The sequence below is a fragment of the Salmo salar genome, chromosome ssa02 (genome assembly GCF_905237065.1).
Source record: "Salmo salar chromosome ssa02, Ssal_v3.1, whole genome shotgun sequence".
Classification (NCBI taxonomy): domain Eukaryota; kingdom Metazoa; phylum Chordata; class Actinopteri; order Salmoniformes; family Salmonidae; genus Salmo; species Salmo salar.
Genome location: NC_059443.1, coordinates 17,087,545 through 17,115,468, shown reverse-complemented (window position 1 = coordinate 17,115,468; position 27,924 = coordinate 17,087,545). Strand labels below are relative to the sequence as shown.

Here is a 27,924-nt window from a genome sequence, read left to right as displayed (position 1 = left end):
GTGGTTTAATGTCAGTTTACTCGGTTATACCGTAGGCTGGTTTGTTATTGTGGGAAGTTATCTTTTTGCGCAATCCCTTTCTGTCAAGGCCGCTCAACCGCGGGCCAGGTGCAGAGAACCACACAAACTGAGTGGCACTAGCGGCCAAGGCAAATGACGTTACCATTTGTTCGCGGAAGTGGCTTTTTTTGTGTTGGTAGAAAGGGGGAGGAAAGGAAGAGAAACTAAAGAAGAAAAGTTTCAGCCCTCTTTCTAAAGAAATTCATATTCACACTGTACGACAGCTGGCGATTTGAACCTTCACATTCAGCCACTTGTGTCATTTAGTTAGAGGTAGGCCTACGGGACAACAACAGCTGGGAGAAAACAAGAGGCACAAAAGGGACAAGGAGGAAGATAGCTGGTAAGTTCTCCTGACAAATGTTCAGCACACTTCTCTGGGCATGGTTTGGCCTTGAATTTTAAGGGCTGCGTGTTGTAACGTGGTAGAGAGACGTTTTAGGACATTCCAATACTAAAGCAATAACATTCTGTCTGACAGATGAATATTATTTACTATAGGCCGATTGTAGGCTGCATTACTTGTTGTTGTGTCATCAGTTCGATGTTGGCGAAACAATATTTTGCTGATATCTATTCTAGCAAGACTGCTGAGTTCAGTGTGGCCGTACTACGAAATTTTTTAAGTTATTGCAACATTGCGAAATATAGCCTAGTGATACAAAGTAACTAGCTTAGGCCGCACATTAAACATTGTATCCATTCAACAGAAGTCGCAAACAACCGTGTTGTCACTTTTGGGTGTTTTCAAAATAAAAGTGGTTTGCTGCATAGGCTACTAGAAATAGTGAGTTCTGTAGGCCTGGGTCCCTGGGATATCATTACTTTCCTCACGCCAAGTTGTCCAACTCTGTCATTTAAACTGTTCTGGTAACACTTTATAGACCTACATGAGTACTAATACTGTAACAAGAAAAGTAACAGCATTGTTTGTATTGACATGTTGTTTACGTACTACTATAGCAGTATGGAGTTTGTTTTTCTACACGTGGAACAGGAACTGACCACTATTCCGCTTATGTAAACTCCACAAGACCTACTATGCAATGGAAACTAAGCTACTGTTCTTACTATGTAAAAACATGTTAATGCAAGAATATTACTAAATGAATCCCAGTGTTACCACACAGGTTTAGAGAAACTGAATCTAAAGTCTGACTAAAAAGGCTGGTTTTGGCTTTCTGTAAATACTCTAGTTTTTTTTCAGCGACCTAATCAGAAGTTAGGATTACGCTACATTTCTGTGATGTGCAATATAGAGCTTTAGTATATTGTCAAGATGGCATTGTCATGGAGATGATCTAATGTTTCAATAGGTCTAGGTTCTATATTGTCATGGAGATGATTTAATGTTTCAATAGGTCTAGGTTCTATATTGTCATGGAGATGATGTAATGTTTCAATAGGTCTAGGTTCTATATTGTCATGGAGATGATTTAATGTTTCAATAGGTCTAGGTTCTATATTGTCATGGAGATGATGTAATGTTTCAATAGGTCTAGGTTCTATATTGTCATGGAGATGATGTAATGTTTCAATAGGTCTAGGTTCTATATTGTCATGGAGATGATCTAATGTTTCAATAGGTCTAGGTTCTATATTGTCATGGAGATGATTTAATGTTTCAATAGGTCTAGGTTCTATATTGTCATGGAGATGATTTAATGTTTCAATAGGTCTAGGTTCTATATTGTCATGGAGATGATTTAATGTTTCAATAGGTCTAGGTTCTATATTGTCATGGAGATGATGTAATGTTTCAATAGGTCTAGGTTCTATATTGTCATGGAGATGATCTAATGTTTCAATAGGTCTAGGTTCTATATTGTCATGGAGATGATTTAATGTTTCAATAGGTCTAGGTTCTATATTGTCATGGAGATGATTTAATGTTTCAATAGGTCTAGGTTCTATATTGTCATGGAGATGATTTAATGTTTCAATAGGTCTAGGTTCTATATTGTCATGGAGATGATGTAATGTTTCAATAGGTCTAGGTTCTATATTGTCATGGAGATGATTTAATGTTTCAATAGGTCTAGGTTCTATATTGTCATGGAAGTGTAACTATTTGTTTCAGACAACAACGATCATTTAAATCATCTGTAACAAGCCCTGACTAAAACAGTGCTCTGTAGTTGGCTACGTGCCATACAGAACATTCAACAACAAGCTGTGATGCTGGGCCCTTCATTAGCCTATGATTCGGGCTGTATTGGTGTGGCCAGATACGTAAACACACACAGTTGTTATGGTTACGTACACCTCAGTCTATGATGGGACTACTGTTGTTCGACAGCTGGACTGGTCCTGAGCCCTATACTACGTATGTGGTTTGAGGAGTTAGCGAGGTAACTTTGGTCAACTCTGAGTTCAACTCGGGATAACTGGTACCACGACAGTGGCTCACCTTTTAGCCAGGTACATTTCTATGGCAACAAATCCAGAACTAACCTGCCCCTGGGCAGGCTTACTCAGGGTTAACTCCATGTATCCTGAATGAAGTATCACGAGTTAAAGACCAATAAAATCAAGTAAAACGTGTGTATAACTTAATACAATTATTATATCGATAGGAGTGGGGGAAAGGTGCTTGTGTATTGATAAGCACACTAAAGAAGACATTAACGGTAATAAAATAAAGACGGCACTTCAACAAGCCTATTTTACACCACAGCCTGCTGAATTTGCAGCATAACTCTTTTCATTTTGCACAAATTAAGACGTGGCACTGACTCGCCCATGGATGGATGTTTCAGACTTGTCTCAATGAAAAGTTTGGCGTTTGACCAGACACGTGTGGCATGCATGCGCAGTTACAAGCCTGCTAGAGTTAGCAGCAGGCATATAAGCAACATCCACTGTTGTAGTACAGATGAAGCCTGAGCTGGAATGTGACTAAAGCTGGCTAGCTTTAGAAAACCCTGAGTAGATCTAGGTTTAATCATAGTATACCACTCTGATGGTTTGGAGACACCCCAGACAGACAGGAGTCAGGGATGGAGTGGATAGAGGTAGGCCTATGTGTCTGAACAGACTGCTTCATAATATGCCCAGCTCCCATATCACACTCTCACACACTCCTTAAACTCACTGTCAGTGGGTTATCTCTCTGATGGTGATGAAGAGGAGGAAGGCTTGACTGACTGCTGCATGGCTGGGCCTGGGGATAATACACTCTGAGAGACAGAAATGTCAGTGATAGAAATGTACACACACACACACACACTACCAACTAATCTATGAATCTATCTGTCAATCAAAGACATCCTGTCTGACACAGAGTTTCACAATCCACCTCAGACCCTCTCAATCAAACCGGGTCTGCCCAGTCTAATGCAGACCCTATCAATCAAAAGCAGAACCAGTCCTGTCTGTGTGATAAGCTTGGCTGGGTGACACCTTTTGGTTAACTCCCTTTTGATTTGTCAGACAGGTGTGTGTATCTCCGCTCAAAATTAAGTGTATGCGAGCGCGTGCACGTATGCATGTGTGCGCACGTGTGCCAGCCCTTAGTTGCAATTGGTAACAGTCTTGGATTTCACTCAGCGTCAGTTTGTGTATCAATATGAGGCAGTGTCTGACATATAGCTCACTGCCAGAGAAAAAAGCCAAGCAGCTGGCTAGATACTGCTCTGTGTTAGCTGGCAAGATACTGTTTCAGCTGTTGTGAGCAGCAGCAGCTTATCTGCATCAAGAAGAGGTTTTGTTTCCATGGTTTTAAGAACATTCATATGTATGACCTTTGACTTATTTGGGTCCTTCACTGTAACACTTAATTGTGGACCCAAATAGTTTTCAGCGTGTGTGGAAACACTGTAGGAGCAGTTATCTGGGTCTCAGTGTGTGGTTGTCCGTCTCTTACAACGTAGCGGAAGAGATGGTGAGGCCTGAGCTGCCTCCTACTCACTTCACATAGACACTTAGAATACATGCTGAGCTGCAGACAGATTCACTCCCACATAGATACATTTAAACTAAAGGCCTACTAGTATTTACTTGATGCACATATCCCAAAGTAATTATTATGATACCACTATTCATAGATGATTAGATTCTTTGTGATACAAAACAGGGAGCTTTATCAGGGTTGCACATGCTTCATACTCAGGCCAGTAATATACTGGTGCTTCCTGTCGGTCACATTTGGTCAGCCCAGTTAGAGGGGGACATTCCTAATGTCTGATGTTATTAACAGAAGTACATATGAACAGGGAGCGAATGGAACTCCTGTCCACTGAATGGACCCGAATGAAATGAATGGTTAGCTCCCGTACTTCCTGGTCTCCTTTTTGACATCTCTGTGCCTAATCCTGTTTCCTGCCATCCTAGGTTCATGGCATTGGGTCTGTGTGGTGTGACCTCTGTGTGGGAGGTTTGTGAGGTTAAAATGGAACTGTTTCAGCCTCACATCCTGCTCTGGCCCAGAGGCTACAGTTTTCCATGGATTTCTTATTGTTTCTCTGTAAAGTGTTACACTCTGAGTTCCATATGGTGTGTAGTGTTACACACTAATAGTTCCCCTGGCTGGCTGCGCCTGTAGTCAGAGCAGTGGTGAAGGAGTTCTCTGTCTACCATACCAGTATGTTTGTGAATAAAGTGATACGACTCTGAGTTTCTGCAGTCTTTGGGCTGTTGTCTTGAATTATCCAATTTATTTGGGCCATGAGTTGTGTAGGGCAGGCTATGAGTCAGAGCGAGTCTGTATAGATTTGGACAGGACAGACCTGTCCTGTGTGCTGTAAAGTACTGGTCTCCATTAAGGCCTGTTGTTCTGGACAGTGAGGTGTGCGCGCGTGCGTTTGTGTGTACAGCATTTATGGGGCCCTGTAGAATTGGTTAATATTCATCAAAGCAGCAACACAGAAGGGAGAGGGACATGGGGAGAAGAGATGGAGAGAGACCGATGGGAGATATCTTGTTATTCAGTCAATTCTAGCAGTGACTGCCCTGAGAATCTTTGGTTTATATATATATGACAGCTTTGCACACTCTTAGTGAAGACATCAAAACTATGAAATAACACCATTATTCTACAATGTAGAAAATAGTAAAAATAAAGAAAAGAATGAGTAGGAGTGACCAAACTTTTGACTGGTACTGTATATACATTTTTACACCCAGGTTAAAACACTCACCAGACAGATTATTAGGTACACCCATCTAGTACCGGGTCAGACCCCCTTTACCTCCAGAACATCCTGAATTCTTTGGGACATTCTACAAGGTGTCGGAAACGTTCCACAGGGATGTTGGTCCATGTTTGCGTCATGGCATCATGCAGTTGCTGCAGATTGGACAGCGGTACATACATGCTGTGAACAGCCCGTTCCATCTCATCCTAAATATGATCTATTGGGTTGAGCTCTGGGGACTGACCAGGCCACAACAGTAAACTGAACCCGCTGTCATGTTCCAGGTGATGTTTCCACTCCTCAATTGTCCAGTGTTGGTGATAAACACCTGGGATATTAATTGACGTTTTACAGTATTTGGTATTGAAGGATAGAGGAAGGGACAGACTTGGAGAACCTGAGAGGAAAAGAGAAAATCAATGAGAGACAGAGCGGACAAAAGAGAGAAAGGGAAACAGACAAGAGTAAGTGAAGGAAGGAGAGCGGATAGAGTGAGAATAAAACTAGGAGAGAGGAAGGGAGAGGGAGAGACTTTCGGTTTGTCTCACATGTAGAACTGTTAACTGGTCGGTCGGCTGGTTGGGCCTGCTGAATGCTGAAGGCCTGGCTAATCTAATGTCCAAATCACCCCCTAATCACATTGATATACCCCCAATAACCGGACTATTTCTGGACCTGTTCTGTCACATTCACAACACACCATCTGACAGGGTTATATGCTTTGCGTGTGTGTACACTTATGACTAATTTTGGGAAGGAAAGCTGTTGTCTGGATTTATTTGACTAGTCCCTGTAACTAATTCCTTTCATTCCACAATGTATGTCTGAACATGCTCACCACACACACACACACACACACACACACACACACACACACACACACACACACACACACACACACACAGTCTTTGGTATGTGGGGATACAAAAACAGCTTGCGTGTGTGTGTGTGTACCTTTGCGCTCACCTGAGCAAGGAGGTCACACGACTCTCTCCACAGCTGATCCCGGGAGCAGTGCATGCTCCAAGCCAAGTGTTTGTGAGGGGATCATTTAGGAGAACTATGATTCGCTACATGTACAACGCCTAGTGATTGGCTAAGAGTGTGTGTACCGTGTGCTGATGTGCGCTTTGGTGTTTTTAGGGTTACAGACACTCACAGGCAGTCAGTGTTGTCCCATGGAATACGTGGTAAGAACTTGAGACACACACACAGAGGCATATGGGTTGCTGGTTGCTCCTCCCACTGTCAGTATCTCCCTGCGGTAAAGGACATTGTTTATTTGTCTGTCTAAGCCATTTAGAGCTATGTGTGTGTGTGTGTGTGTGTGTGTTACGTTGGTGCAGGGCCTGGTGTGGGGTTGCTGGGTGTGCGTTCAACAATCTCTCTGTATACCGCTGTGATCTGTATGGTGAACGGTGTCATCACACTGTGGGTGTGCGTTCAACAATCACTCTCTGTGGGCAACGCTTTGTAACGCTGAGGTGTTGACGTGGGTTCTGTGGTTCTCTCCCTGATTCTGTCTCTCTAGCAGTTCTGCAGTTCTAGATCTTCTTCTGTGTTTCTGTCTGAATCTCGGTTCTCATCACTGGAAGTTCTCACTTGGTTCCACTGATCACTCTGGTTTTCTTTTTTCTTTTTAAGACTTTAAGAATATGTATCTTGACTGCAACATCAAGTGTATTGTTTCTGTTGTTACTGTCCTGTTTGTGAGATAATAACCTGTTCTTTACCAGCGGTGAACTCAAGTGGTACAGTAGCTGCTTGGCATTGTCAGGTTAAGTGTCCATATTTGGCCGTATACATCAAGGTTATTCACAATGCCCTCAAATCAGCCTGCATCTCTGGTCTGTGTGGTCTGTGTGGTCTGTCTGTCTGTCTGTCTGTCTGTCTGTCTGTCTGTCTGTCTGTCTGTCTGTCTGTCTGTCTGTCTGTCTGTCTGTCTGTCTGTCTGTCTGTCTGTCTGTCTGTCTCTGTCTGTCTGTCTGTCTAGAGAGAGAGACTCTCTCTTCCTCTGTGTGTTTCCCTCCTCTTTTCTCTTTCCCTCCATCTGAATTCAATCTCTCCCTCTGGTTCTCAGGTTACCAAACAGGAAAAAGGGGGAGGAGCCTTTTAGATGGGGAAACAGCCCATGTGGGCTCTACTATCTCCATCCCGCTCTCCTTCCCCTCCTCCATCCATATTGTTGTCCTTCCCCTAGTGTGTGTGTGTGTGTGTGTGTGAGAAAGGGAGAGAGCAACGCTCAGTGCACATTCATGCATATACTGTTAAATGATTTAGACTGCAAAGTGGGAGAGGGGAAAAGGGGAGGAGAGAGGGAAATGGAGAGAGGGAGGGAAAGGGAACGAGAGAGGGAAATGGAAAGGGAAGGAGGGGTGAGCGGATGAGACAGAGGAAAAAAGCAGCAGCGCATGAGCGAGAGGGGGGCAGAGAGAGAGAGAGAGGCGGCATCACCCAGACAGACAGATAGACAGAGAGGGAGAAGGAGAGGATAGACAGTGGGCTCGTCTCTCACTCAGACAGAGCTGGAAGGAAAGCAAAGGGGGATGAGAGAGCGAAGCAAGAGGAGGAGAGGAAGACATTGAAGGAGTGCCGTTGTTCAGCCCTGCCGTTCTGCTGTTTCACATTCCGCTGAGACGGGGAAGAGAGGACGAGGACAAGCGGAGGAGAGGATAGATGGAGAGGATATGAGATCTGGCAATGACTGTGATTTAAACGAGTGGAAGAGAGGAGAGAGAGAGAGGGTGTTTAAACATGAATATGGTTCTGATGTGAATATGGAGCTCTGTTATTATCATGCTACGGATAATCACCTCTACTCTGTCTAACCCAAAATAAGGAACAATTGTTTTACATTTTTCATTCACTCTTGAAGCAAAGGAAGAGTTCTCAAGGAATTTATTCACAACTCAAAACAAAAAAAGAACACTTTTTTTGTAAAATAAACAATTATAGGTGGAAAAAAACCTGCTCTGCAGATTATTATACAATCACCACCTTTGTGGTTACTTACCTAACAGTTAGGACTGTTCAGGAAAACATTCAGGTTGTTGTTGTTATGCAATTTTTTTCTAAAGTGTTAGCTATTGTGATTAGTAAAGTTGATTTGATATATGAAAGTGTTTCATCCTCTGAAGCAATATATGTTGTGTTAATCCATGTGTCCTAGCCAGTCTGGAATCAGCCAGGTTGGGATGTCAACATTGATTTGGTTTTATGGCCGGTGCGACGTGGGCCAAACTTTGATCATTTCCTGAGTGGTATTGATCCCTCCAGGAGTCTCTGGCTGGCCGACCGGCTGTAGTTTCTCCAGTTAGATGTTAAAGACCGTAATGGGTCCGTCTCGGCTCTGCTTAGCTGCTCCTGGGCTCTGATTTGTGGAAGCAGTCTGTTATCTCTTTGTCTGAGATGTTTCTGCCGCTGTCAGGATTTCTCAATATAGATCCTGAGCAGGCTTCTCTTTTAATGCCTGTTGCCACGGCAACTTGCGTCCGCCGCAGTCAGAGACAGACTGAGATGTAAAGTTCTTTTGAGTCTTTTTCTCTTTTTTCAAACACTGGTGCTGTTCTTTCTATACGTGTCTGTCTAGAGTGGTGATGACCAGGAGAAACAGTCCAGACAGGACCAGACTACTGGTGGGGTGGTGATAACCAGGAGAAACAGTCTAGACTACTGGTGGGGTGGTGATAACCAGGAGAAACAGTCTAGACTACTGGTGGGGTGGTGATAACCAGGAGAAACAGTCCATACAGGACCAGACTACTGGTGGGGTGGTGATAACTAGGAGAAACTGTCTAGACTACTGGTGGGGTGGTGATAACCAGGAGAAACAGTCTAGACTACTGGTGGGGTGGTGATAACCAGGAGAAACAGTCTAGACTACTGGTGATAACCAGGAGAAACAGTCCAGACTACTGGTGATAACTAGGAGAAACAGTCTAGACTACTGGTGGGGTGGTGATAACCAGGAGAAACAGTCCAGACTACTGGTGATAACCAGGAGAAACAGTCCAGACTACTGGTGATAACCAGGAGAAACAGTCCAGACTACTGGTGATAACTAGGAGAAACAGTCTAGACTACTGGTGGGGTGGTGATAACCAGGAGAAACAGTCTAGACTACTGGTGGGAGAAAGGACTACTGGTGATAACCAGGAGAAACAGTCTAGACTACTGGTGGGGTGGTGATAACCAGGAGAAACAGTCTAGACTACTGGTGATAACCAGGAGAAACAGTCTAGACTACTGGTGGGGTGGTGATAACCAGGAGAAACAGTCTAGACTACTGGTGGGGTGGTGATAACCAGGAGAAACAGTCTAGACTACTGGTGATAACCAGGAGAAACAGTCTAGACTACTGGTGATAACCAGGAGAAACAGTCTAGACTACTGGTGGGGTGGTGATAACCAGGAGAAACAGTCTAGACTACTGGTGGGGTGCCATGAGGTATATCTGTCGTTCTCTCTCTTTAGCTTGTGCTGTGCCATCTTTACTGGTAACTAGCGTCCTGACTGGGACAGGTGGTATACCAAGCCAATGTCAGAAATGACTGAACTAATCTGGATTATAATCAGATGATTCTATATGTGGATATATCATTCACTTTGTACAGCTGTGGAACTGTGTAGTCTTAACTGGTATCGTCAACTGTGTGTTTATGTGTTAGTGTAGTGGTGACTTTCTCTACTTGTTGTGTGTTTTCTATCTGTGTGTAGGAGAACCAGGACATCTCCTCAGGTAGAGGGCGCTGTACTCTGCACTCGTCTGACCTACACTGTGTTTTATTCTGTGCACTAACATCTGGCAGGGCGAGGGTTAAACCTGCTGTACTAGCATCTACTAGTGTTAACCTATGTATGTTTGCTAACTGACTCGTTGGCTATTTTTGTGACATCTCGTCACTGTTAGCGAGTGTTGCTAGCGTTTCACAATTGAACGCAACTCCATACGTTCATCTTTGTTGACGTTTATATTTTAGTCATTTAGCAGACACTCTTTTCCAGAGTGACTTAGAGTTGTGAGTGCATACTTGTTCCCCGTAGGAATCGAACCCACAACCCTGGCGTTGTAAGCCCTTCATAGCCCCTACATAGCACTTCATAGCTAATCCCAGTCTGTATCCTGATGCGTTCTGGTGCTGTCTGTCTGGGAGGAGACGTTAGCTAGCGAGTGCTGTGGCAGGCTCGGTAGACAGACGCTCTGGTGCTAGACTGGTGGGATCGAGCGAGCGTCCCTCTGTCTGTTGCTAGGCAGCCAAAATCAAACGGCTAGCCCTCTGCTAGCCCTCTGCTACCAAACATACAGGGCTTTAGCCGTTAGCGCTTGTTGTTGAACGTCAACTTTCTCTGGTATCATCGTGAAACTTTTGGTGCCAAATTGTCAATCTGTTACAAAGTTTAATCTCAGTGGGACAAACCTGGCAGAGTAATGGTTAGAACATGTGCACAGTGCTGGAAACAACACTGAAATGTGAGCTGACAAGCCCCTGGTGTTATATTACAGCTTCAACCTCCACTATTCAGTTCTGTGAGTTGTCTTGCAGCTGGAGACTGTTCATGTAAGACAACTTTAGGTTTCTCTTTGGATGGACTATGCAGATTGTTCGGACTGTAGTTAGCTGCTGTGTTTCTAGTTAGGCTAGTACTGGACCATACAGTGCTGTGTCAAGAAATACACATGTTTCTCTCAGGTAACTGACTATTGGCTTGGCTTGTTTAAACAAGACTGTTTCTGTGGTATCAATAAGGAGAGCGAGAGAGAGGGGAGGGAGGTTTAATTGAGTGTAATGACTGGGTGATTGAGTTCTCTAACAAGCCTCCAGTACCATTCAGGTCTCATTATCATCAAAACAATCCCACCAGTGGTGTCATCAGCCAATGACCTACATTCTCTCTTGTTGCATCACCTCTGTGTGTGTCACTGTTTCTGTAACCAGAAAAAGGCAACTTCTCCAACTCTAGCACTTCTGATGCTATGGTGCTCCAGAACGTATCCATCTAACCAGGGCAGCAATGTTCTAGAACAGCTCTACCTACTGTTTTAGCCATATCAGAAACTTCAGTCAGGGACAAGCCCAGAATCTGGTGTTTTCTTATCTATCAATCTTTTTCTTATCTAGTGCTGTCTGTTAATAGGTTATGTGCATTGTATAGACTCTGGCTGTAGTTACAGAGTGAGTGAGTGTGGAGAGAGACAGACAATCTTTAAAGTAGAGGGACTGTTTAAGAGGACAGTCTGGAGAACGGGAAAGGAGACGAGGGGGGGGGAGAGGGGGAGCGAGAGATCATTTGGAAGAGAAGGCAGGAAGTGGTGGAGCGAGAGAAGGAGGAAGTGCAGCGGCTACTGAGGGAGGCACAGAAAACAGTGTGGAGGAGGAGAGAGGGATTCCAGGAGAGGATAGGAGAGGACAAGCTGAGGGGAGAGAGAAACACAGAGATAGGGAGAGAGACCGCACAGGAGGTGATCTGGAGGAAGAGAGAGGAAGAGGGGGAGAAAGAGAGGGAGAAAGCCAAGGCCACCCAGAGAGAACACGAGACCATCTGGAGGAAAAGAGAGAGGGAGTGAGGAAAAGAGAGAGGGAGTGAGGAAAAGAGAGAGAGAGGGAGTGAGGAAAAGAGAGAGGGAGTGAGGAAAAGAGAGAGAGAGGGAGTGAGGAAAAGAGAGAGAGAGAGAGTGGGTGAGGATGAGTGAGTAAAAGAGTACAGAGGAGGAAGAGTTAAATTACTTAGGAGTATTGTCCAGCAGCAGAGGAATAAAAAGCAGGAGGGATAAAGGTAGTTTTTCCCTGCCAGAATTGGTCTCTGGCCATAGATCAGCAGGTCTTAACAGAACTTTGCTATATTAAGCTCTGCAGATAATCTTACTCTGTTGTATCGACCCGTCACTGCTGTGATTCGGCAGTGTGTGTTTCGGCCCTGTGTGTGTGTGTGTGTGTGTGTGTCCTTTCTGATCTACTCGTTGGCAGCTGATAGGGTTTTTATGGGCCCGTGTCAGGCAAGAGCGGCTAGTGAGCTACTGCCCTGACAGACACGCTGAAACACGCACGCACACACACACCACAGACTCACACACTCTGTGCCATTTACAGGCAGTAGAGTAGGTTTCTACTCCAGCACATGCTAACAGACACATGAGGGTAGGCCCCTTGATGCAGTAACTCATACCACCTGAGTGTCTGTGTCAATAGACAATCACATTCTGAGGTTGTATGTGGAATCTCCATGGTGCTCAAAGATGAACAATTGGATTTAAGTGCCATGCTACATTAGTTGACATGCTGATGTGCTCAAACAGCATTTTTCAGAACAGGTGCTGCATACTTGATCACAAATCCTTTTTGATTCTGTCTATTGGAAAGTGGCATTCATTTCTGTGGATTGAAAGTCAAAATGTTGTAAGACTGACAGCGTAGACACCAAACAACTCTGACTATCACTCCATCAGTGTGCTGGGTTAGACTCTTAGAGAGCGATCCCCTCTGATCTTCAATCGCTCCTCTTGCTGCTCTCCTCTGTCTTGTAGATGGTGTTTCTTGCGCAGTGTCTGCTGCACTGCCTGACAATGACGGGAGGAAATAAAACAGGGCGGAAGGACAGACAACGGTCACTGAGAGGGAAAGAAAGACGAGCGTGTTTTTGAGCGAGAGACTGATAATACAGAGAAAGAGAGAATGAACCACTGTTGTTGTTCAGACTGAATCACACCAGAGAGTGTGGACTTGTTAGAGAAACACTGAAATAACATTGAACATCTCAGATCCATGATGGAGCTGGTCCCTAAAACTAAGTACACTCACTTCCGGAGTGAATCTCTCAGTTCGAATGACGATACCAACTCCAACCCTTTCTCCCTCCCCCCTTCCACCCCCGCAACCCCCCTCACCCCTCCTGGGCTACCCTCCTCCCTCTCCTCCTCCTCTCTCACCCCCATCCTCCCCCCTTCCTCCCCCCGCCGGGCTGAGAACAGCCCCACCACGCTCTGTTCCTTCTTCCCCAGGATGGGAGCCCTTCGCCTGGGCATCTCTGCCGCTCTACTCCCAGGCCTCAAGGTCTCCAGCAGGCCTCAGCGGGCTCAAGCCCCCATGGGGTCTTCAGGGGGTAACAGTTCCAGCTCTCCCACTCCTCACCCCCCTCCCTGTCTAACAGCCCCCTCTCCCCCCCATCGCCCCTTTCTGCAGGATATGAACCGGCTGGGTGGGGCGTCCAGGAGGGCGCGGGTGGAGGGGGGGCAGCTGGGGGGAGATGAGTGGACGCGCCACGGCTCCTTCGTCAACAAGCCCACCAGAGGATGGCTACACTCAGACCTTGTGGTCAGCACCACTGGGGTTGCCTACTCAGTACGGGTAAGAGTTGGTTGTTCTGTCTGTTTTTCAGTTTGTAGGATGTAGACCTTTAGGCTCGTACTTGCATATTTCTTTAACTTTCCATATCTGTCAATTTTTCTGTTGCTCTCTCAAAATGATCTATTCTCTTGTCTGTCCATCTTTCTGTCTCTCTCTATCTGTTTCCATCTGCCCCTCCGGTCAGTGTGGGTGTTCTGGAGGAAATGGAATCCTAGTTCATATGAGTTCCTTTCCTGTTTCCTGTGTAGTGTATGGGCTGTGTGGAGAGGAGTGCTGTAGGAAGTGGCATCCCTGTTCATATGCGTCTCCTCTCTATTTCCTGTGTAGTATATGGGCTGTGTGGAGGTGCTACAGTCTATGAGGGCGCTGGACTTCAACACCAGAACTCAGGTCACCAGGTGAGAACCTCCAATTGTTCAAGGGATAGTTCACCCAATTACAAAATGTCATATTGGTTTCGTTACCCTGTAAGCAGTCTATGGAAACATTATGACAATCAAAATCCCCCTGAAGTATCTAAAATTGATTGTGAAGCTCAACAAAGTCACTTATAGATGAACATGATGTGCGGAAAATGATAATATCGGTACCATGACTTGAATGGGATTTGAGCAACAATTGCTAAAACGTTAGCATTTGGAAAGGAGGCATGAATTGCTGTCATACCTTGTCCTTAGACTATGTATTATTTTGTCATTTGGGTGAACTATCCCTTTAAGCTGTTGTTTAAGGCTAATGATCAAGTTACTGCACGCAGATGTACTGTGGTTAGGTAGTACAAAACAGAGCCATGTAGTTAGAGCTAAGTGCTGTATAGGGCTCTGGTTCAAAACAGAGCCATGTAGTTAGAGCTAAGTGCTGTATAGGGCTCTGGTTCAAAACAGAGCCATGTAGTTAGAGCTAAGTGCTGTATAGGGCTCTGGTTCAAAACAGAGCCATGTCGTTAGAGCTAAGTGCTGTATAGGTCTCTGGTTCAAAACAGAGCCATGTAGTTAGAGCTAAGTGCTGTATAGGGCTCTGGTTCAAAACAGAGCCATGTAGTTAGAGCTAAGTGCTGTATAGGGCTCTGGTTCAAAACAGAGCCATGTAGTTAGAGCTAAGTGCTGTATAGGTCTCTGGTTCAAAACAGAGCCATGTAGTTAGAGCTAAGTGCTGTATAGGGCTCTGGTTCAAAACAGAGCCATGTAGTTAGAGCTAAGTGCTGTATGGGGCTCTGGTTCAAACATTGCAAATCACAAAATGTACTCTTACTAGCTACCTCATTTTCACATAAAAATACATTATTTATCTCCAGTTCATAACTGTCACAAGTTTCTTCATCTTCCGACGATATAGAGAAATCGTCGTCTGAGAACGTGGACCAATACGCAGCAGAGTTGGTGCTCATCATCTTAATTTATTAAATGACGTTGAACACAAGAAAAGAACAAGAACGACGAAGGACAGTTTCACAGGCTAAATGAAGACTAGCAGTGCGAAATACAACTACCCACAAAACACAAAGACAAACACACCCTATTATATAGGACTCCCAATCAAAGGCAACTCAACACACCTGCCTTCAATTGGGAGTCCAACCCCAATTAACTATACATAGAAAACAAACCTAGAACCTATACCCACAACTAACTAGACTTAACATAGAAATACATAAACACAGAGCAGTGCCCAAAAACCCCGGAATACATAAATAAAACACCCTACTACATACACCACCACCCCGAACCATATAAAACAAATACCCTCTGCCACATCCTGACCAAACTACAACAACAAATAACCCTTAACTGGTCAGGACGTGACAATAACCCCCAGTTCTCTTTTTTGCCCTGTTCTATTTTGGTCCCTAGCCTCTACCCATTCAGTGTTGGCCAATCTGAAAGGACTGTATCGGTTTAACAGTATTGTGTGTGTGCCTACCGCCCTCACAACCTCTAAATTAGCATGTTCTGGAATCCTGGTGGTTTCCTTCTGGTTTCTATGGTGATGTCTGTATCCATGGTGAGGATGAGTGTGGTTGTCAGGATGATCAAGTCTGTGTCACATGTTGCCAGATTTCATCTAATCTGCTGCACAGTGTGAAATCCACACAAGTGTGTTACGGAGAGATTCTCACACGTGTTGTTGTTTCAGAGAGGCTATCTCAGTGGTGTGTGAGGCAGTGCCTGGAGCCAAAGGAGCCCAACGCAAGAGAAAGGTACACCAATATACACACACAGACAGAGTATTATTTATTTATGTGTTAAGTGGAGGGCCGTGGTCAGGGCGTTGTTGGGTCTGGATTTAGCTGGATTGTCCACTCTGTGGTCAGTGGTACTTCCAGGTAATTACCTCTGTCTCTCTCACGGTCTCTCTCTCACACATGTACACACTGCCCCTTGTATGAGGGAGACTTGTGACTAAGTTGTGTGTGCCGAGACTAAGCCAACTCCAACTGGGAGTTTGTCTTTATGGGGGGGGGGGGCATTCCTGTAAAACTTAAAGCATCCACCCAAACACTACATAAACCAGCTATATACACAACAGACTGGTTTGGCTAAAGCATGTCTGGCCCTGGGAGACTGTGGGAGACTGTGGGGGACTGTGGGAGACTGTGGGAGACTGTGGGGGACTGTGGGAGACTGTGGGGGACTTGACTAGACAAGCTTTAGTTTGTGTTGACCATATGAACCATTGAACAGAGCAGGGTCAGACAGGATCACTGGCAGCCTGCAGCTGTTCTTCTATATACACACACAATATATATATATATATATATACACACACACAGCTCAGACATGCTTCTCCCTCTCTATTGCCTTCACACACACACATTCTTCTCTGTATATTGTACAGTATGTTTACTATGCTCTGTTATCTTCTTTTAGAATATCTTCTGTTTAATCTTCCTTATTGGTGAAATCTTTCTTTCCCTGTTGGCCTTCTGTTTAACATGAATGGTTAATAAAGAGCTTTTAAAAGTTCCCTCCCTCCCCTCCCCCTCCAGCCGTCGTCTCGCTGTATGACGTCCATTCTGGGGAAACGTAACCTGCAGTTTGCTGGGATGACCATCAGCCTGACGGTCTCTACCAGCAGCCTCAACCTGCTGGCCTCCGACTGCAAACAGGTGACACACACACAAGCACACTCGGCATGGATCCTGAATGAGTGTTTGTTGTTGTTGATCTATCTGGGTTTGTTATTACAGACTGTTACATGGTGTTAATTACATCATCCAGTCAGTTAGGTATTTAGAATACACTATATCTAACTGTCAATGGAACCAACCACTACTGCTGAATGGAGAAACATGATCTCTCTCTCTCTCTCTCTCTCTCTCTCTCTCTCTCTCTCTCTCTCTCTACCTCTACCTCTACATCTACATCTCAACTCTTCATCATTCATCACACTATCATGCTCAAATCCCTCCCTCCCTTTCTCTCTCTCTCTCTCTCTCTTTTCACAGATAATTGCAAATCATCACATGCAGTCCATCTCTTTCGCTTCTGGAGGAGACCCAGTGAGTCATACAGCCCTCCCTCGCACATCTCACTATCCATTCTCTATCCCCACTCTATTCATTGCTCTGCCTCTGTCTACCCATCTACTCCTCTATGCCTCTCTCTCTCCCTGCTTCACTCTGTCCACCCATCTACTCCTCTATGCCTCTCTCTCTCCCTGCTTCACTATCCACCCATCTACTCCTCTCTCTCCCTGCTTCACTCTGTCCACCCATCTACTCCTCTATGCCTCTCTCTCTCCCTGCTTCACTCTGTCCACCCATCTACTCCTCTCTCTCCCTGCTTCACTCTGTCCACCCATCTACTCCTCTATGCCTCTCTCTCTCCCTGCTTCACTCTGTCCACCCATCTACTCCTCTCTCTCCCTGCTTCACTCTGTCCACCCATCTACTCCTCTCTCTCCCTGCTTCACTCTGTCCACCCATCTACTCCTCTCTCTCCCTGCTTCACTCTGTCCACCCATCTACTCCTCTCTCTCCCTGCTTCACTCTGTCCACCCATCTACTCCTCTATGCCTCGCTCTCTCCCTGCTTCACTCTGTCCACCCATCTACTCCTCTATGCCTCTCTCTCTCCCTGCTTCACTATCCACCCATCTACTCCTCTATGCCTCTCTCTCTCCCTGCTTCACTATCCACCCATCTACTCCTCTCTCTCCCTGCTTCACTCTGTCCACCCATCTACTCCTCTATGCCTCGCTCTCTCCCTGCTTCACTCTGTCCACCCATCTACTCCTCTATGCCTCTCTCTCTCCCTGCTTCACTCTGTCCACCCATCTACTCCTCTCTCTCCCTGCTTCACTCTGTCCACCCATCTACTCCTCTATGCCTCTCTCTCTCCCTGCTTCACTCTGTCCATCCATCTACTCCTCTCTCTCCCTGCTTCACTCTGTCCACCCATCTACTCCTCTATGCCTCTCTCTCTCCCTGCTTCACTATCCACCCATCTACTCCTCTCTCTCCCTGCTTCACTCTGTCCACCCATCTACTCCTCTCTCTCTCTCTCTCTCTCTCCCTGCTTCACTCTGTCCACCCATCTACTCCTCTCTCTCCCTGCTTCACTCTGTCCACCCATCTACTCCTCTATGCCTCTCTCTCTCCCTGCTTCACTATCCACCCATCTACTCCTCTCTCTCTCTCCCTGCTTCACTCTGTCCACCCATCTACTCCTCTATGCCTCTCTCTCTCCCTGCTTCACTCTGTCCACCCATCTACTCCTCTATGCCTCTCTCTCTCCCTGCTTCACTATCCACCCATCTACTCCTCTCTCTCTCCCTGCTTCACTCTGTCCACCCATCTACTCCTCTCTCTCTCTCTCTGCTTCACTCTGTCCATCCATCTACTCCTCTATCCCTGTCACGCTGCCTCTCTGTCTTGCTCCGTCCATCTTTCTTTTCCTCTATCCACCTCTCTCTGTATTCCATAGCTCCTTTCCTCTTTTCCTCCCTCCTTTGTCTTTATCCACGTCAGTGGAACTCCCTACCTCTCTTCCTCAGACATGTATTCTTTCTCTTCCTTCTCTTCCTCCTCTCTTCCTCCTCCTCTCTCTCTTCATTGTGTGTTAATAGCTCTTCCTCCTCTCTAGATCATTGTGTGTTAATGGCTCTTCCTCCTCCTCCTCCTCTCTAGATCATTGTGTGTTAATAGCTCTTCCTCCTCCTCTCTTCCTCCTCTCTAGATCATTGTGTGTTAATAGCCCTTCCTCCTCCTCCTCTCTTCCTCCTCTCTAGATCATTGTGTGTTAATAGCTCTTCCTCCTCCTCCTCTCTTTCTCCTCTCTAGATCATTGTGTGTTAATAGCTCTTCCTCCTCCTCCTCTCTTCTTCCTCTCTAGATCATTGTGTGTTAATAGCTCTTCCTCCTCCTCCTCTCTTCTTCCTCTCTAGATCATTGTGTTAATAGCTCTTCCTCCTCTTCCTCTCTTCTTCCTCTCTAGATCATTGTGTTAATAGCTCTTCCTCCTCTTCCTCTCTTCTTCCTCTCTAGATCATTGTGTGTTAATAGCTCTTCCTCCTCCTCCTCTCTTCTTCCTCCTCTCTATATCATTGTGTGTTAATAGCTCTTCCGACTAAACGTCTTTGCTTCCTTCTCTCTTCCAACTCACCCACTCTCCCCTTTTCTCCTCACCCTCCTCTTAATATTTCCCTCTCATTTGCCCCTCCCACCCTCTCTTCGTCCTCCCCACCCCCCTCTTCTCGTTTCTCTCCCTCAGGACACAGCAGAGTATGTAGCATACGTGGCCAAAGACCCAGTCAACCAGAGAGGTGAGACTCAATGTCATCCCTCCAATAGATTCATCCAGCAGCACATCCAGTCCTTGTTCAGTACCTTACATCAATGTCATCCCTCCAATAGATTCATCCAGCAGCACATCCAGTCCTTGTTCAGTACCTTACATCAATGTCATCCCTCCAATAGATTTATCCAGCAGCACATCCAGTCCTTGTTCAGTACCTTACATCAATGTCATCCCTCCAATAGATTCATCCAGCAGCACATCCAGTCCTTGTTCAGTACCTTACATCAATGTCATCCCTCCAATAGATTCATCCAGCAGCACATCCAGTCCTTGTTCAGTACCTTACATCAATGTCATCCCTCCAATAGATTTATCCAGCAGCACATCCAGTCCTTGTTCAGTACCTTACATCAATGTCATCCCTCCAATAGATTCATCCAGCAGCACATCCAGTCCTTGTTCAGTACCTTACATCAATGTCATCCCTCCAATAGATTCATCCAGCAGCACATCCAGTCCTTGTTCAGTACCTTACATCAATGTCATCCCTCCAATAGATTTATCCAGCAGCACATCCAGTCCTTGTTCAGTACCTTACATCAATGTCATCTCTCCACTTTGTTGCTTTTATGTATTTAGTTGTGTTGCTTTTTGTGCTATTGCTCTGTCTGCATGCTCACTGATCATTGATTGTCTGTATTGTTATTGTAATTGTTTTTAATAACCTGCCCAGGGACTGCAGTTGAAAATTAGCCAGCTGGCTAAAACCGTCACTTTTACTGAAACATTGATTAATGTGCACTGTCCCTGTAAAAATAAACACAAACTCAATATATTTATCCAGCAGCACATCCAATCCCTGTTCAGTACCTTTCTTTGGACAGCGAGGCAGTGCCAATATTCTGTTTCCTTACCTCTGTTGTTTACCCTCCTCTCTGCTTCCTTTCTGTCCAGCGTGTCATATCCTGGAGTGTTCGGAGGGCTTGGCCCAGGAAGTTATCAGTACGATAGGGCAGGCCTTCGAACTACGCTTCAAACAGTACCTGAAGAACCCCCCCAAACTGGTCACCCCCCATGACAGGTGTGTGTGTGTGTGTGTGTGTGTGTGTGTGTGTGTGTGTGTGTGTGTGTGTGTGTGTGTGTGTGTGTGTGTGTGTGTGTTTCTCTCTCCTGAGTTCTGACTCCTCTCCCCTTTCTCAGGATGGCTCCGTTTGACGGCTCAGCGTGGGAGGAAGAGGAAGATGAGGGAGCACCGCCCCCTGCAGATGTTCCGTACTATAATAACTTCCCCGGGAAACAACCTCCTCCTGGGGGACTGGTGGACATGAGGGCCCGCCCTGGGGCTACACTGGTGAGATATATATATACACACACACATATCAAGTAATTGTTAGTCAATTGTATTGAATCCAGACTGCAGCTCCAGGGGAGAGAGGGCAGTTCAGTATGCAGGCTAATCATCTGGCCCAGTCTCACCCTCACATCACAGCAGCCCTTAGTCTTCCACTCTCTCTGGCACTCTCCTTATCCACCTCACAGTGTGTGTGTGTCTCGTCAGTTGGTCAGTGTAATGTATGTTTTTCCATCTGTATCTTAATTGCTTCTGGTGTGTGTGTTTTCAGCCCTATGGACAACCGGGTCAGAATGATATTCACAAGCAGCCGCTTCCCCCTCTACCAAGTGAGCCATCTCTCTCTCTCTCTCACACACACACACACTCAGCTAAAGGATATGAGGTGACATATAATACAATGACTTGCAGTGAGAGAATGACACGGACACAGTGAGAGGAAATGAGTCAGATTGACCCTGTGTGTGTTACTCTAGGACAGTGTGTGTTGCTCTAGGACAGTGTGTGTCGCTCTAGGACAGTGTGTGTCGCTCTAGGACAGTGTGTGTCGCTCTAGGACAGTGTGTGTTGCTCTAGGACAGTGTGTGACAGTGTGTGTTGCTCTAGGACAGTGTGTGTTACTCTAGGACAGTGTGTGACAGTGTGTGTTGCTCTAGGACAGTGTGTGTTGCTCTAGGACAGTGTGTGTTGCTCTAGGACAGTGTGTGTTGCTCTAGGACAGTGTGTGTTGCTCTAGGATAGTGTGTGTTGCTCTAGGATAGTGTGTGTTGCTCTAGGATAGTGTGTGTTGCTCTAGGACAGTGTGTGACAGTGTGTGTTGCTCTAGGACAGTGTGTGTTACTCTAGGACAGTGTGTGACAGTGTGTGTTGCTCTAGGACAGTGTGTGTTGCTCTAGGACAGTGTGTGTTGCTCTAGGACAGTGTGTGTGTTGCTCTAGGACAGTGTGTGTGTGTTGCTCTAGGACAGTGTGTGTTGCTCTAGGACAGTGTGTGTTGCTCTAGGACAGTGTGTGTCAACTGGTCTCTGTGTTCCCATAGGTGTGTCGTGACGTGAATACCATTAATGCGATGACAATTATTTAATCAAATCAATTTACTACGTTTAAATGATTATGTGATTAAATTAATGACGTAACAATTAACTCATTAGCAATCTTGGGGCACCACAGAAAAAGTTTGATTAATGAGTTACCATTTCCCTGAATTGACTGAAGAATATCAGAATATACCTTTATCATATTAGTCATCCATGAATTATTATTACCTCATATCAGTCTCATTCTGAACGTTGTTGACTTAAATCTGCACCAATCCTAGTCTGCATGATGATTCAGCGATACACAAATTGGCTTAATTATTTATTTACTAACTAACTAAATAATCACACAGAATGACATAAACACACACAGGATAGATTATACGTTGATTACTAACATAATGCAATGAAAAGTCCCTAGTGGACTAACCCGATATGACGGCTGGTTACACAGTGAAAGGGCTGGGGAAAGAAAGAGCGGGAGAAGGAGAGACAAAGGAATTCAACTATCGTACATACAGCTGAATAATACGCTCATCGTAAATATGGATATTTAGCACCCTAACACCCGCTCATTCAGATTTAGAAATGCAATGTGCATATTTACGCTTGTATGTCTTTGTCGACTCGCTCTGCTGAAATCGCCCGATCTGTCTGTGACGAATAGTTCAACAGAAGGTCTCTGGTTGTGTAAGTCTCTGGTTATCCACTAGAGGTCACCATGTCCTTAGTAGTTGTAGTAGGTTTCATCTAAGTACATCTCCTCCCACTTCCCGCCACTGGACTTCCTCTTATCACCATATCTGGTAGTGAGAAGAAGTTCCAAACGGATGCCTCGGATTTATACATCCTGTGAATTATCTGGGTTCTTCTATCTGTGACATCGCAGAACAGATATTCTATATATCTGTTCTACTCTAAATGTTTCCCATCCCTGAACACCTCCCAGGTGATACTGACAGACAGTTATGTGATTAAACTCCTCTGATTGGTTGTTTCAGTGGGAGCAAAGGAGGGAGGGCGGGACCTGTGTGATGACCCCTCATACGTCAATGTGGATAAACCCCGCCCCACAACAGCTGCAGCCAATGGCAACGCTCACAGAGATGCGTTCGACATGAGTGAGTCCCAGTTGGCCCTATCAGCTAGAGTCTGTGTACAATACATCAACTGGCCCTGCAGTCTGTAGCAGTCACTATCAGTCATCTCAGATAAGACTAATTAGAATGGTTATCAGCTATATTGCAGTAATTACACTACAGTAGAAGTCATTAGTTTATTCATTTGGCTTTGGACATAGGGGAAATTAGAATATTGGTATCCTGAATGTATCAAGAATGAATCTGGATCTGGTCGTATGGTCTCACAACGTCTTTCTAGCTCTGCCCTCTCTCCTTCTCCTCTCAGAGCCGTTTGATGATTCCCTGGGTGTATCAGGTCTGGGGGTCTCAGCGGCACCCCCTCTGGTGGAACAGCTGCAGTGTGAGGCCTGGTTCCACGGCAGCCTGAGTCGCAGGCAGGCTGAGAGACTGCTGACCCGTGACGGAGACTTCCTGGTCCGAGAGTCAGGCACCACCCCTGGACAGTACGTCCTCACTGGACAACAGGGGGGTCAGCCCAAACACCTACTACTGGTCGACCCAGAGGGAGTGGTGAGTTGGAGGGAGAGATGTCTGAGTTAGAGCGAGGCACCCGACACCTTCCCACTTATCAGCTGTGACGTGCTATGTTTTGTTGACCCTCTCTCTTGTGTGTGTGTGTGTGTGTGTGTGTGTGTGTGTGTGTGTGTGTGTGTGTGTGTGTGTGTTGTCCTACTCAGGTACGTACCAAAGACCACCACTTTGAGAGTGTGAGCCACCTGATCAGTTACCACATGGACAACAGACTGCCCATCGTATCAGCAGGCAGTGAGGTGTGTCTGCAACAACCAGTGGAGCACAGGGCCTGAACACACACACAAATACAGCAATGCAACACTCACACACTCTCAGAAACACTACACACACTCCCACACTGACCACATTAAGGAAAGCCCAAAAAAAACACCTCTGTCACTCTTTCTGCCAAATCATTTGCTCTCTGCTTTTCCTCACACCCTCTCCTCCTGGATGACTCACTGTTACCTCCGTGATCCTTCCTTCTGTTCATCCTTCCGTCATCGAGCTCCACTACCTCCATCCCTCCAAAGAACGAGGGAGTAACATCTAGGAACACTTTTTATTTTCCTTCTCAGTGGGACAGAAATTAATACAATTTAGTGAAAAACTGAGCATTATTAATTAAATCATGCCATAGAATCATTCAGAACTGATACAATCATAGTAAAGGAGGACTATGGACCTTGGAGGGGAGGAGTGAAAGGTAGAGAGTGGTCTTGAGCCAGACATGGCAGAGGAAACAGTTTCTCTCACCGTCACAGAAGCACTCCAAAGACTTGTCTGATGATTGGACTCATCAGAGAGCTCAGACATGGACCCTCCAATCAAATATCATTTGAACACAGGAACAGCCAATCAAATATCAGTGGAACACATGAATAACCAAACATGACTGAGATCAGGCCTTCTGTTAATATGCATAGACATTTTTGTGTCCACACCAATCAGGGCCCTCGCTCACCCTCAAGCCACTCCCATTAAAAGACCTTTCATCTTTGACCATTGACCCCCTGAGTGATACCTGGTGATGTCACGGAGGACGTCTCTGTATGCAAAAAGGGGGTTGCTATGCCAACAACCATTGTCTCAGTCTGTCCAAATATGGACACGGTTTCTTTCCGGCCTCCGAAGGTGGAGTTTGATAAAAGGATGTGATTCATGCCCATCCGACATCCACCTGTCTGTCTGCAATGGACTGGTCTCCCTGTCTGTCTGCATGGGACTGGTCTTACCTTTCTGCTCTGATCATGACAAAGAAAGTGGACTTGGTTGGACTGGGACAGCAGAAACCATGGAGATGACTCATACACCAACATACAGTGTGTTAGTCTGTATCTGTCGTGTACTTTCATTGGGAGTATAGTGTCTTTACATAGAGAGGGATGGAGAGAAGACTGGGAAGAGGCAGGGGGGAGGTTCCACATCTAGAGATGTCATCAGACTTAGACATGATGTCATCTGAAAGAGCTCAAACCAATTCTACGACGATGTCACAGTCAACCCAAATGCGGTCGGCACAATTTAATCGGTGCGGTGTTGGGATCGTAGTTCAGATTATTGCCAATATTTGCTTGCTTTTCAATGGATTTGTTGTTAATATCTGTTTGCCCTGACAATCTATGGCCATGTCTCTGTCTGGACGGGTGGGGGGTGGAGAGGTTGGGGGGGAATACTGGATGAAGTGTGTTTTAATGCCGAAAGCATCCGGTCCAGAGCATTCAAAGCAATGATCTTATCTCCTCTCCAAATGTGCTGCAACACTTGGTCAGGAGATTAGCTTTTAGCATTAGCATTAGTGTGTGATGTGTTTCTTCTCAGCTCACTGCAGGGAAAACTGTTATCAGCGCTGTTCACAACGAAATCTGGGAGCTTCGCGAACGTTGGTCAAACGTTGGACTTTGACGTGTTCCTTGGAATTAGAAGATAGTAGAGGGAGAGAAAGCGGAGGAATCATCCACTCCTCTCCCTCCTTCTCTTCATGATATTTTTTGTATCTTTTACTCGTGCCTTGTTTCTTCGATGCAGTCACCTCACTCCAGTGCAGTCTGTCACCTAATGTACTGTGCTTATTGTACAGTCAGTCAGTTGATGTACTTAATCCAAATGTAGTGGACCGTTGGATCCTGTCACATGGTCTCTCAGGCCAACAAACACTCTGCAAAAAGGACACTGACTCTCACCACCCAGGTCCAGTGATGGCAATCCGCTCCTCTATTGCACATTCATTATTACTTCCTGTTGTCACTTGTTGTTGTCACGGTTGCTCGATGTCGCAGCTCTCATTGGAGGGATTTCCACTCCACCTGTAAATAACATCAGATCTGATTGGTCGGTTTGAGTTCTTGGTTCTGAAATGAAAGTCTTTATTGTTTAGATGTTATTAATAACATGGGTGGGACAGAACCAGATACTGTATTTCACATGTAATACTCAGAATACTTTTCTCTCTGAATCCAATTCATTTTGATTCTAGCCAATGAACCATGTCCAGGTTTTTGAGGGAGGCTGAAACCAAACTGTAAACGTGGAAGTGAAAAGTAAACTGGGATCTGCCACCTGCTGCACAAAATATTTCTGTCTCATCAGTAGGGTTGCAAAATCCCGTGGTTTTCCAGAAATCCTGGTTGGAGGATTCACGGAATTCCTGCTTATTCGCTCGTGTAATTCTGGTATTATTTTAACCAGGATTTGTGGAAAACCGGGCAATTTGGGGAAAGTTATCTGAATTTTGCAACTCTAGTCATGAGAAAGGGCTCTGAACCTGGACAGGTAATTGTTTTATTCATCTTTCTCATTGTGCTTCTGTGTGTGTGTTGTGTGGATGATCAGAGTTTATGGTTGGGATTGTCTAGTTCTTACATGGTGGCACGTGTGCTCTGTGTGTGAGGCCTTTGCTTCATTCTGTCACAAACACACAGGAGGGACAGCTGTGTTAGACACCGACTGTTTAAGTGACTACAGGTCCTGGATAGGCAACAAGAAAACAAGTATACAAGCCCCAAGGTGTGTGTGTAAAAGGAATAATCTATCCTCTACATAATTTGTGAAGCATTCTAGCATTGTCATTGTTCATCACAGTTGCCTTTGTTGCATGGAAACCCTTTTTTACAGTTTCTATATTGTTGTTGTTTTGATGTACTTTGTCATTTGAGTTTTGAAAGCCAAAGGGTTATTTTCAATTAGCCTTCACAAATATTGATTTAATGTTTTACTTTTTACAGTTCTGTTGTAATACTCTTGTTCTTTTGGGGGAAAATACATCTGTTTACACCTGTATTTGAAATCACAGATTGCATATATCATGAAACTTTCTTGGTGAGTTTGGTTTTAAAATGCAGTTTCTGGATTTACTCTTTGGTCTCCTGTGATGTGTTTTCTTAAATGTTGATTCATAACTATTAAATAGAACATATACCCTTATTTATTCTGCTAAATACAGGTGAAGACTATAGATTGTTTTAATTGCAGTTCTACACTTCGAGGAGACGACCAAGGAGATGATGAGAGGACAGGAAAAGGAAAGAGACAGGATCAGGCAGGAAGAAGTTACTTGAGTTACCACAGGGAGAGGACGAGGCTAGTTGAGTTACCACAGGGAGAGGACGAGGCTAGTTGAGTTACCACAGGGAGAGGACGAGGCTAGTTGAGTTACCACAGGGAGAGGACGAGGCTAGTTGAGTTACCGCAGGGAGAGGACGAGGCTAGTTGAGTTACCGCAGGGAGAGGACGAGGCTAGTTGAGTTACCGCAGGGAGAGGACGAGGCTAGTTGAGTTACCGCAGGGAGAGGACGAGGCTAGTTGAGTTACCGCAGGGAGAGGACGAGGCTAGTTGAGTTACCGCAGGGAGAGGACGAGGCTAGTTGAGTTACCGCAGGGAGAGGACGAGGCTAGTTGAGTTACCGCAGGGAGAGGACGAGGCTAGTTGAGTTACCGCAGGGAGAGGACGAGGCTAGTTGAGTTACCGCAGGGAGAGGACGAGGCTAGTTGAGTTACCGCAGGGAGAGGATGAGGCTAGTTGAGTTACCACAGGGGGGAGGTAGAGGCTAGTTGAGTTACCACAGGGGGGAGGTAGAGGCTAGTTGAGTTACCACAAGGGGGAGGTAGAGGCTAGTTGAGTTACCACAGGGGGGAGGTAGAGGCTAGTTGAGTTACCACAGGGAGAGGATGAGGCTAGTTGAGTTACCACAGGGGGAGGCTAGTTGAGTTACCACAGGGGGAGGCTAGTTGAGTTACCACAGGGGGAGGTAGAGGCTAGTTGAGTTACCACGGGGGGAGTTAGAGGCTAGTTGAGTTACCACAGGGGGAGGCTAGTTGAGTTACCACAGGGAGGCTAGTTGAGTTACCACAGGGGGAGGTAGAGGCTAGTTGAGTTACCACAGGGAGAGGATGAGGCTAGTTGAGTTGCCACAGGGGGAGGCTAGTTGAGTTACCACAGGGGGAGGTAGAGGCTAGTCGAGTTACCACGGGGGAGTTAGAGGCTAGTTGAGTTACCACAGGGGGAGGCTAGTTGAGTTACCACAGGGGGAGGCTAGTTGAGTTACCACAGGGGGAGGTAGAGGCTAGTTGAGTTACCGCAGGGGGGAGGTAGAGGCTAGTGGAGTTACC

At 45.7% G+C, this 27,924-nt stretch overlaps 1 protein-coding gene across 6 annotated transcripts; it reads left to right on the top strand.

The window, feature by feature from the left end:
• The first annotated feature begins 109 nt into the window (after positions 1-109).
• On the top strand, positions 110-27,751 carry LOC106593005 (SHC-transforming protein 1). 6 transcript variants are annotated; one of them, XM_045698783.1, is made up of 14 exons: positions 134-403; positions 6,339-6,385; positions 13,373-13,537; positions 13,865-13,935; positions 15,671-15,734; positions 16,524-16,643; positions 16,983-17,036; positions 19,248-19,299; positions 20,229-20,355; positions 20,475-20,625; positions 20,897-20,954; positions 22,663-22,782; positions 23,069-23,313; positions 23,481-26,669. In XM_045698783.1, the coding sequence occupies exons 2-14, from the start codon at positions 6,374-6,376 to the stop codon at positions 23,607-23,609; spliced, it is 1,368 nt and encodes a 455-aa protein (XP_045554739.1). In that variant the 5' UTR covers positions 134-403; positions 6,339-6,373; the 3' UTR covers positions 23,610-26,669. The 6 variants fall into 6 exon arrangements, with proteins under 6 accessions (XP_045554744.1, XP_045554739.1, XP_045554733.1 ...); XM_045698777.1 differs by lacking the exon at positions 6,339-6,385 and adding an exon at positions 26,788-27,751 and having other exon boundaries at positions 148-403; positions 13,192-13,537; positions 23,481-23,573; XM_045698788.1 differs by lacking the exon at positions 6,339-6,385 and having other exon boundaries at positions 110-403.
• Positions 27,752-27,924: the final 173 nt, after the last annotated feature.

What these genes read in the sequence shown, in the direction of transcription:
- LOC106593005 (XM_045698770.1), top strand. Translation starts at nt 12,956, where the DNA reads ATGATGGAGCTGGTCCCTAAAACTAAGTACACTCACTTCCGGAGTGAA. An exon ending in ACCAGAACTCAGGTCACCAG is followed by an intron (nt 13,936 to 15,670) that starts GTGAGAACCTCC and finishes TTGTTGTTTCAG; the next exon opens with AGAGGCTATCTCAGTGGTGT. An exon ending in CCCGCCCTGGGGCTACACTG is followed by an intron (nt 20,626 to 20,896) that starts GTGAGATATATA and finishes GTGTGTTTTCAG; the next exon opens with CCCTATGGACAACCGGGTCA.